Source organism: Propithecus coquereli, unplaced genomic scaffold (genome assembly GCF_000956105.1).
Source record: "Propithecus coquereli isolate 6110/MARCELLA unplaced genomic scaffold, Pcoq_1.0 Scaffold26, whole genome shotgun sequence".
In the NCBI taxonomy this organism is placed as follows: Eukaryota; Metazoa; Chordata; class Mammalia; order Primates; family Indriidae; genus Propithecus; species Propithecus coquereli.
The window spans coordinates 4971881-4983646 of NW_012148174.1; the positions used below are offsets into that span (position 1 = coordinate 4971881).

Sequence of the window (11766 nt, forward strand, 5' to 3'; positions counted from 1 at the left end):
GCCTCAGCCTCCCGAGTAGCTGGGACTACAGGCATGTGCCACCATGCCTGGCTAATTTTTTCTATATATTTTTAGTTGTCCAGCTAATTTCTTTCTGTTTTTTTAGTAGAGACAGGATCTTGCTCTTGCTCAGGCTGGTCTGGAACTCCTGAGCTCAAACAATCCTCCCTCGTCGGCCTCCCAGAGTGCTAGGATTACAGGCGTGAGCCACCGCGCCCAGCCAGAATTTCTTGTCTTGTTAAAGATCTCTCCTCATCCTGAGGCCAGTGTGTCAATATCATTTACTAAATAAACCATTTTCCACTAAACTGAAGTACCAATTTTATCATACATTAAATGTCCAAGTGTATTCAAAATACTTTCTGGACAGCCAACTGAACATTGACAAAGTCAACAAAAACATACACTGGGAAAAGAACACCGTTTTCAATAAATGGTGCTGAGAAAATTGGACGGCCATCTGCAGAAGAATGTAACTGGATCCCCTCCTCTTACCATACACAAAAATGAACTCAAGATGGATTAAAGACTTAAATGTAGGACCTGAAACTATAGAAATACTAGGGAAAACTCTTCTGGACATTGGTCTAGGCAAGGAATTCATGACTAAAACCTCAAAAGCACAAGCAACACAAGCAAAAACAGACAAATGGGACTATATTAAACCAAAAAGCTTCTGTGTAGCAAAAGACCGAAAATACCAACAGAGTGAACAGACAACCTGCAGAATGGGAGAAAATATTTGCAAACTATGCCTCTGACAGGGGGCTAATATCCAGAATTTACAAGGAACTCAAAAAACTCAAGAACAACAAAATAACCCCATTAAAAAGTGGGCAAAGGACATGAACAGACATTTCTCAAAAGACATATTAATGGCCAACAAGCACATGAAAAAAATGTTCATCATCACTAATCATCAGAGGAATGCAAATTAAAACCACAGTGAGATATCATCTTACACCAGTCTGGATAGCTATGACCAAAAAGAAAAAAAATAACAGATGCTGGCAAGGATATGGAGAAAAGGGGATACCTATACACTATTGGTGGCAATCTAAATTAGCACAACCTGTGTGGAAAACAGTATGGAGATTGCTCAAAGAACTAAAAATAGAACTACCATTTGATCCAGCAATCCCACCAGTGGGTATCTGCCCACAGGAAAAGAAATCATTGTATCAAAAGGATGCCTGTACTGGTATGTTTATCACAGCGCTATTCACAATAGCAAAGATACGGAATCAACCTAAGTGTCCATCAACGTCTGATTGCATAAAGAAAATTTTGTTTATATACACACAACGGAATACTATTCAGCCATAAAAAAGAATGAAATCATGTCTTTCGCAGCAACATGAATGGAACGGGAGGCCATTATCTTAAGTGAAACAACTCAGAAACAGAAAGTCAAATATCACGTTCTCACTTATAAGTGGGAACTAAATAATGTGTCCGCATGGACACAGAGTGTGGAATGAGGGACACTGGAGACTCGGAAGGGCGGGAGGGTGGCAAGGGGGTGGGCAATGAGAAATTGTTTAATGGGTATAATGTACATTATTTGTTTTGTTTTGTTTTTTTAATGTACATTATTTGGTTGATGAAGACACTAAAAGCCCAAAATTCATCACTGTGTAGTATGTCCATGTAACAAGATTGCACTTGTAGCTCCTAAATTTATAAAATAAAAATAAATATACAAATTTTTGAAAAATATTTTCTCGAATTTCTTCTCTAGCCCGTTGATAAATAACTTTCTTTTTTCTTGAACAAATGCCAGACTGTTAATTTCGGTGTTTTCACGGTGTGTTTTCCTATATGGTAGGGCAAATACCTTCACATAAATTTTCCTTTTCTAATCTTTCTTAGCAATTCTTGCCAATTCATATGAAATCTTATTCATATGAAATCTAAAATTATTTTATCCTATTAAGAATGTTTACTCTAAGCAAAGACTTCTTCCTGGCTAGAGGGTGGCTTAAAGGAATAAACGCAGTCTGCCACAGCTCTCAAACCTCTGTATCCATGGAGAGGGCGTCTGGGAAGCTTTTCCAAATTCTTAGGCTATGATCATGCTACATTCCTTGGCTCTCCACGTTACCAAATCCTGAAAGGAATTCCGTGTTACATCACTTTAATCTTGAACTTCTGGAGAACCAGCATAGCATTTCCCCACTGTATGGCTTTGGCTCAAACAGCAGAAAGGTAAGATTCATGATTATGGGAAGCAGGTGTGAGATTTATATCAGACTAATTCTACATCCTTGACCTAGGTTATTGCTTCCATCCTTTACACGGGTTTTAAGCCCATGATGCTCACGATAACGGTCAAAGATGGCAATTAATGATCCTGGTACTCTGCCAACTGTTATAAATACCAACAAAGCTGGAAGAGCACACGGTGAATGTGTGCGAGTGCAGTGGAAAGTCACACCTTTTATTTTCTGCCATGAAATTCCACTGTAGCATGAACAGAGGACGCGGCTAACTGGATCTCTTGACTGCTCACATACAGGAAAATTGTTGGCAAAATCTAACTTCAACATAACAAGATTCCACTTGCACTAAGAAGGATGGCGTCATCATCTCCAAACTATTACAGAGAATAGGAGACAGATAGAGCAAGTCCGGACAAACAGGTAAATCCTGAACCCTCCCTTTTTTAAAAAGGGAAATTACATATATGCGCATTACATTAAAATGCACTGTCAATAATATTTTGCAATTTGGGTTTAAATTATTCAAATGTTTTAATTTCAAACCCATAAAATCAGGAACTCTGACTCTCAAAACTATGAAAATACACACTGGCTTCCCCACTGAAAGAAATGAAAAATTATCAGGCTAAACAGATGGACATGGGGTGTCTATAAGATCATGTCAATAAACTTGACCCTAGAAAAGAGTTCAAGGCCTGATTTCCATCCCAAAATATAAATGTTACTCTTGTCTGCTGCCTCCCAATAATAATGAGTATTTACTGAGCACTGTGTACTAGACGCTGTGCCTCATGCTTTCTATATTCCTTCTTTTCCTCTATGCATTAACTCTATGTGTCGGTATTATTTCCATTTTATACACAATGAAACTAAGGTACAGAGAGTCACAGAAGCTTACATAAAGTCACATGCATTCAACCTCATTTCTGTGTCCAAATCCTTAAACACGGAGGACCTTCGGTTCTCCACAAGGACGTCAGGCAGACTTGAAGAAACCAAAATCCTATTTCCGGGGTCTCTGTGGAAGGACCAAGACCTTCTATAAAGTTCAAAGGTCAAAGCTGGCCTCTGAACTTCACAGGCTCTACCACCATCAGTGTCAGAATCCTTACTCTGCTGCTGAGGATGCAAATGCATCCTTAGGGAAGAATGGACCTCATCTGTATCGAAAGTTGTCATATTAGAGACAGTGGAAGCTGTCCTGAGTTGCACTAATAAATGGAGTGCATTTCAGGAGTATTTCTGTAATATGCACAGGTAATCAGAAACTTCCAATCACTCATTCACTAACATTTATTGAGTATCTCCCACTGCCAAGCTGGCACTGAGCACAGAGAAATGGACAAGCCCTCAAGGAGACTGCAGACCTAGTTGGTGAGGCAGGTAAGTAGCCCACATATTGCAGCACCTTCCAATAGGTGATAAGAAAGAGCTACATATTTGGCATCATGGGGACAGAGAGGAGAGGCATCTCTGTGGAATGGTTTCAGGAGATAAAACTGGGGTAGGGGAAGGGGGACACTTGGACTTCATAACTTGCTTTTCTTTTCTTATAGTCACAAAATACTTAATACCTAACCTAAGACCCACTCCTGAGTATATACTCAAGAGAATTGAAAGCAGAGACTCAAGAAGATATTAGTACACACATGTTCATAACAGCATTATTCACAACAGCCAAAAGGTAGAAATAACCCAGGTACGCACTGATGGATAAATAGATAAAATGTGATATACACATACAATGGAATATTATTCAGCCTTAAAAAGAAAGGAAATTCTGATACACACTACAACGTGGATGAACTTTGAAGACATTATGCTAAATTAAATAATCCAGACACAAAAGAACAAATATTTTATGATTTCACTCATATGAGATACCTAGAGTAGTCACATTCATAGAGACAGAAAGCAGAATGGTGGTTGCCAGGTCCTGGGCGGGGAGGCGGGTAGTTAGTGTTTAATAAAAACGGAGTTCCCGTGTGGGAAGATGAAAAAGTTCTGGAGATGGATGCTGGTGATGGTTGCACAGCAACGTCAATATACTTAATGTACACCTAAAATGGCTAAAATGACTGGTTAAAGAAACTAAAGAGGACACAAGCGAATGGAAAAGCATCCCATGCTCATGGATTGGAAAGATTAGAATGACTACATTACTCAAAGCAATATAGGGATTCGATGTAATCTCTATCAAAATACCAATGACATTTTTCACAGAGGCAGAAAAAAATCCTAAAATTCATATGGAACCAGAAAAGAAGAGAACTAGCCAAAGTAATCCTGAACAAAAAGAACAAAGCGAGAGGCATCACTACCTGACTTCAAAATATGTTACAAAGGCCGGGTGCCATGGCTCACGCCTGTAATCCTGGCACTCTGGGAGGCCGAGGCGGGAGGATCACTTGAGGTCAGGAGTTCGAGACCAGCCTGAGCAAGAGCGAGGCCACTGAGGCAAAAGCGGTGAACAACACAGCAGGAGGATGGGCGGCAGGGATGGGCAGCGGATTGAGTGGCCAAGTGAGGATGAGAGCGGTTCACAGGGAAACGCTAAGCTGACGAGCCCAGGTGATGGTGAGAAGGATCAGTGTCAGCATTTGACACTCAGAATGCAGAACCCGTTCAAACCTGTTGATTCTGAAATGCCTGTTGGGGATGAATACATGGAGAACTGACAGTAGGCTGGATGAAGCACAGAGTGAAGGCATGAGAAACATGTTCGCTGTCATCTGCAGAGAGCTAAATCTGAATTTCCTTATTTGTAAAATAAAGATGTTGCATTAAATGCTCTTGGATTTTATCCAGCATAAAAATAGAATTACTATCAATGACTATCCACTGAGTTTTGCTCAAAAATGATTTTGGGCCAGGCACGGTGGCTCACGCCTATAATCCTAGCTCTCTGGGAGGCCGGAGGCGGGAGGATCATTTGAGGTGGAAAGTTCAAGACCAGCCTGAGCAAGAATGAGACTTGTCTCTACAAAAAAATAGAAAAATTAGCTAGGTGTAGTGGTGCTCACCTGTAGTCCCAGCTACTCAGGAGGCTGAGGCAGGAGGATCGCTCGAGCCCAGGAGTTTGAGGTTGCTGTGAGCTATGATGACGCCACTGCACTCTAGCCTGGGAGACAGAGTGAGACTCTGTCTCAAAAAAAAAAGTGATTTTGTTGGTAATTGTGAGGAAATGTAGTGAACTTGGATATTGTTTTACACAACAATAGGGAATTTTTTCTCCTCTTTGAAATTTTTGCTGAGAACTAAGATTTTGTTACTTTTATATCTATAAGCTCTTAAAAATTTAATATATAGTCCCCACTTTAAAATTTCACTTTCTACAGTCTATGCTTTTCTTGGTTTCTGTTTTACTTTGTTTGTGAGACTCAAAATTAAAATTTAGAAAGAAAAGGGGAAAAGTAGATAATATTTCCTGCATATCTACTATATGTATACATATACATGTACTTTTTTCCTCCTTAAAATATAGTCTTGTGAGAAATAGGAAAATTTAACCTCATTTTACCAACGAGGAAATGAGGCTTAGATAGGTTAAATAATTTGACCAAAGTTAAAATCTAATCATAGAGAGTGGTTGGCAAAGGGAAGTAAAATTAGCTTTATTTTTCATAGACTTCCTATGACAATACTGACTAATAAGAGATGAAGGTAATAAATATTCTCTTTCCCAGAACAGAAGTGTCTGAGAACACTGTTTAAAGATTTATGCTTCTACTCAAAACAGAAGATCTAGTTGTGTTGCTAAATGTCATGGGAAAAAAGTGCCTAAATTACAGACTGATGTAGAACAGATGTGAATTCAAATGTGAGCCCTGCCATACTCGTTTGTAGCATTTGGCAAGCTTTGTAACCAGTCTGAATCACAGTGTTCTCAGCTATAAAATTCAGAGTAATAAAAGGTCACTTACAAGGTCATTGTGAGAGCAAAGAAGAAAATATGCAGTGAAAACATCTATCCCATGCCTATCAGGGTACTTAATAAATATTAGTTTCTTTTTTCTTTCCAAAAACTTTCAGGTTCTGGAATTTATCACTGGTATGTGAACTTCATGCAAAGAATATTTATAATTTTCCAATTATGTAAATAATTAACATTATTGGATTTGAATTAGCAATTCATTCAAATGCATTGGCATTGGTAGTAAGATGCAAAATTCATCAAGTGATTTTTTTGGTTCCAAATCTCCCATAAGTGGATAACTAAAAGATATTGCTATGTGAAAGTGAATTTCTAGTCTGCATGGTACGAGCCCACTAAAATTTATAGGTGAAATACGTTCCATACGCTAAACACTCAGCACATGCAGGACACTAGAAACCATACCTGCAGGTGACCCTCTCTGATGCCAACTCCCAGCTCAGACATTACCTCTGACTCATTCATGCATCGTACAGTAAATCTCAACTAAATGACGTACACACGAAATAAAGATTTAAGTTTATATGCACTTCTGCCCCTGGGCAGGAGGCGTAACAGTGTGTTCGTAAGTAAGCAGAGAACCTGGACAGACCATTGTTTTTAGCTCTTTCTTTTCTCCAATGCTGGCTCCTCTATTCTTCCCTCAAATGCTCTTTTTTTCCCCCATCAAAACATGTACTCCAAAAAGTATGTGATTAATTCGTCCTCATTCAAGTGTAAATGAATGATAAAGCTTAATGTCTCCCAGGGGTACTTATCTACGCCATAATTGGGAATAAGGTCACTGGCCGACTGAAAGGAATACGCGTCTAGTGATGAACGTTAAGCATCCACGAAGCAACAAGAAAGAACACTTTTCATCGTGGGAGCCATCATGTTGCTCCCCAAGTCAAACCAACAGACCACCACTGGCACTTAAAGCAGGATATGTCTATCAGACACACCTAACGCTCCTTTATCCAGCCCCCAAAATACTGATTTCATAAAGTGGGTACTTGGAAAACACCTCCTGATTAGAGCTACGAGGGCTTCGTCCTGTTATGCCGCGATGACTCCTACCAAGCCACGACCCCTTATGTCCTGGGAGACTGTCGTTAAAGACCCAGTGTGTGTGAGAATGGGCTCATGCTCGGGAAGGGCCATAGGTGAGCTGGAGACCTGCCTCCACTATCACACAGGGACCAAATCCCACTCCTCAGAACAGCCTTGCTACTAAAGCAAAGGATGAGCACAGCACAGGAAATTCTGAGCTCCGAACAGAAAGTCCTTCCATGGCTGAACAAGTCCTGTACTGTTTGTAACGTTCCCCACTAGAATCTCCACCAAAAGATTGGAAGAGTTTTTAAACCAAGAGTGGCAGTTATTCCCCCCAGGCCAGGATCCAGGAAAATGAGCTTCCCTCAGCTTAACTTACCTGAGATCCATATCTCCATCAACCCAGAAGGTGAAAATGTTGGAGATGGTCCCCCCGGGGCAGCAGCCCATGATGAGAACAGCGATCGCTTGCACTGGCTTCAGGGAGAAGCTGATGGCCAAGAGATAGGCTATAAAAGGCATGAGGCCAAACTGGCAGAGCAGCCCCACAGCAATGCCCCAGGGTCTCCTGATGTGCATCCACAGCTTCCGGACCTCCACGGAGCATCCCAGAGAGAACATGAGCAGCGCCATCATCACAGCTGACACCACCGTGAAAACAAGTTCGAGGCTCCCATAAACCTGCAGTTCCCCTGGCAGCTCCTCCTCCGAACTGTTGGCAGGGCAGGCTGAACTGCTGGAACAATTTGCTCTCATCTCCTCATCTCCTTAAGGCAGCATTACAAATGAACATCGGCAGTAATGGCTGGGCAGGTCTATCCAGCCACATTTTGTAATAATGAAACGAAGTCACGCGTGAAGAATCATTCGGATAGCTATTGGCCAGCCGGGTGATTCATCCAAATCTCATCGATTTATTCACGAGCAGCATTATATAAGTAATCAGCATGCACACGAAACTTAATAAACTGTAAGTAAGGCTTTCTACTTCTGTTCTTACTGAGCACTGAATATTTACATGAAATGAGACAAGCAAACTTATTGTCAAGTGGAGTGACCCGGCTATGTCATCAGCATCACATTGTGTTCCAGGAAAGCGGGTTGGGTGCCAAGACATAATTTCTCCAAATTCAGTAGGGATTTCAAAGAGCCAGGATGCAACGTTATGTAGAGACAAAGGCTAACTCCGGAAAAAAACACAGGCAGCTAAGCCAAAGCCACGCCTCGCAGCATTAGCAAAGCATTTGTTGGAAATATTAAAGCAAAAGATGGCCAGTTAAGGCAATGTCAGGAGGGACTAAGAATAATTTCAGGAGAACTTCGGAATGAGCCTCAGTTTTTCTTCTTTCTATTCCCATTAGAATTTGTGTCTAAAGGCAATAATTAAATACCTGTAAGAATAATGTGATGTTAAGCACCTAATTATGTCTCAGGAAATGTGGAAACTCACTTCTTCACCCAAATAAATGCAAGGAAGCTGCCACTTTCCTTTGGAGGTTACAGGCTGCTTTGAGACCCCACAGCCCCGGGCCTCCAAGGGAATTCTGGGAATTCTGCAGGGGTTCTGCAGTGAGGTGCTAGGTCTGGAATGTACGGTGTCTGACTGCAGTGACCCAGGGGCCCCTCTGAGCATCCTAACCAGGCACCGTAGGCGAAACCAGACAAGGACAATATGGTTCCATGAAACTAAACCTCCAAAAAAGCAGATGCCACGCCCTTTCTCAAAGACAGTAGAAAGTTTCTTTGTGGGGCACAGGCTGGTAACAAGACACACTTCATAAATGCCTCTACCTGGCTCCAGAGAGATACTAGCTAGGTATTGTTGATTCTTGGATTAGCAAATTCTTTTCCATGACCGAATGCTCGGGGCACTCTGGGTGTATAAAAATACAAGTTAAATACAAACATAAAGTAAATTCTAACTCTCTCAAGAAAGGCTAAACTGCCTCAGGCAAACACACCCGGAAAGCAGCAGTGATGGGAGAACCTCCCTGGAGGCCATAAGCAGTCAGCTTGAGAGCATTCGCACAGAGCCCCCGGAGAACGGGCACTGAGGGATGGGGAAAGTCGCTGGAAAGCCAAGTGTTGTGTTCTTGGAGAACTGGCAGAAGGAAAAGGAAAAAAAAAAAAGAAGAAGAAAGCTGGGTGTCACCAGCTTGAATCATGCAGAGGTGTGGTCAGGCTGAAAGGAGAGAACATTTTCTGAGCACTTCTGGGTGACAGGGATGAGCTGGGTGCTTTATACATACATGGCTATGTCTGGTAAAATAGAACTTCATTTTATTTTTAGAGAGAGAGTCTCACTCTGTCACCCAAACTGTAGTGCAATGGCGCAGTCACAGCTCACTGTAACCTTGAACTCCTGGGCTCAAGCCATCCTCCTACCTTTGCCTGCTGAGTCGCTGAGGTTATGTGCATGCACCGCCATGCCTGGCTAATTTTTTTCTTTTTCTTTTTTGTAGAGATGGGGGTCTCACTACATTGCCCAGGGTGGTCTCGAACTCCTGGCTCAAGCAATCCTCCCTCCTCAGCCTCCCAAAGTACTGGGATTACAGGTATGAGCCACCAAACCCTGCCTATTTTTTTTTTTATTTATTTAGCAAGAGAAGGTGTCAGATGCTTCTGTCTGGATAATGTCAAAGGGCCCATATTGGACCTTCTTTGATCCCAGGAAAAGAGTCACTCGACTGGCTCTTTTTAGTTATACAAATTTAAAGTTAGTGAGCACCCCATTCCTGATGAGGATGCTGCGGTAGAGACTTTGTGATTTGCTGAGTACTCAGTGGTCATAGCTGAGGAGAGGGGATTATATTTGCATAGTGGCCTTAGGGAGCCTCCCAGGGGAGGACAGAAAAGTGACCTTGGCCATTTCCCTTTTGAAATGTAGCATTATCAGAATTTCCCAAATTAATTAGGATGCTTCTGCAACAGGAAGGAATGGGCTGAAAGCAACAAAAGAAAAAAAAATAATAATAATTAGGATGCTTCCAGTGGAGGTGTGCTGGCAGGAAAAGACACCCACCCCCACAAGAGAAAGGGGTATCTTGAGGGGCAGCATGTTCCTCTGCATCCAGGCACCCTGGCCCAGATGTCACAGGATGACACAGGACACAATGACCGAGCATGTGGATGTGACCTGAAGGTTAGTCATCTTGAGAGCCTGAGCTTGGGTACCACCTTGTGTGCAAGGATGGGGCCAGAGGGCACGGTGGCGATGGTGGCGCACGGTACCGGGGGGAGTGGAGAGGGTGCAGTATATGGGCACAGAAAGTCCCAGCAGGAACAACAGCAGCTAAAACCAGGACCTGCTGTGGACTCGTCAGGCTTTTCCCCATTGCTCCCCATCTGGGCTTGGGAAGGAGGCTTTCTTGGGAACAGTAAGCCCCTAGGGGTCTCCATTAATTTGTAAAAAAGGCTTCATATATGGGATCCTAGACTCATAGCCCTTATTGGCAGGTAGGGATCCAAATGACAAATCAGAACATTTTAAAAGGCACGGCCAAACTTACATCCCACCCTGGGGAGGCAGGTCATGAGATCTCATTTAATCTTCACACCCAATCTAAGAGGTCAGTGCTATCATTCCCCACCTCACAGACAGGAAACAAAGGCCCCGTGGGGCTGTGTGATGTGCCCAAGATTATCAAGCAGGTAAACTGTAACACTGGGATTTAAATCCCAATCTACTTCTCAGCCTGTGGGCGAGGGGAAGCAGGCGAGAGAGCGTGACCATGCTGCGAAAGCTGACGACCACTCAGGTCTAGCTCAGGGACAGGACACCGCTATTGGGCCTAAAGAGGAAGAAATAACCCAACTAATCCATAATCTCGAATTTCATCCCCTATTCTCACAAACTTCAAAGGCACCTAGATATGTTTAATATATACGCACCTTTATTTTGAAATACAGTTCTACAATTCAGGAAATATTCCATGTATTTCTAGTCCCTGCAAATAGAATTAGGACTGAGAGATATTCCTTGAGAAAACCAGCAGAAAGAACTGGGAAAGCAAAGTCTGAGGGGAAAGTGCCAAAAGGAAAGGTAATTAAACATGGCTATGGAACTGTTTGCCAAACTCTGAAAGTTAGCGCAAGGGGAAACTTCTAGAAGCTTGGAGGACATAATCACCCTATAAGTTCAAAAGGAGTCTAGGTAAATTCATGAGCAATAAATCCAAAACAGATATAAAGGAAATTGGCAGGAATGGAAAAAGTAGACTGTTTTAACATGACACAAGGTAAAAAGCCTAGTATTTTTTTTAAACCCTCAAAAATAAAAACACAATGGCTTCACACACACAAAAAAAAGAGCAAAATACTTAAAAAGAAAATTCACCAAAAAAAAAAAAATAGTTAAACATATTAAAGTGATCAACATCTGCTATCATTTGAATGCTCTCTCCAAAACTCACGTTGATATTTAGTTGCCACTGTAACAGCAGTCAGAGGTCCTGAGAGGCAGAGCCCTCCTGAATGGGCTAACGCTGCCATGGTGTTATCACGGGAGTGGCCCCCACTCTCTCTGCCTCAGAGCTCTCCTGCCACGTTCCAGTGCAGCAGGAAGGCCCTCCCCAG

General features: G+C 42.2%; 1 protein-coding gene across 1 annotated transcript in view; it reads right to left on the reverse strand.

The window, feature by feature from the left end:
- The window catches only part of SLC10A6 (solute carrier family 10 (sodium/bile acid cotransporter), member 6), a 16507-nt gene extending 8412 nt beyond the window's left edge, over positions 1–8095 (reverse strand). The window contains exon 1 of the mRNA XM_012647184.1: positions 7571–8095. Coding sequence (XP_012502638.1) covers positions 7571–7947 — 377 coding nt within the window. The 5' untranslated portion in view covers positions 7948–8095. The remainder of the gene's footprint in view (positions 1–7570) is intronic.
- Positions 8096–11766: the final 3671 nt, after the last annotated feature.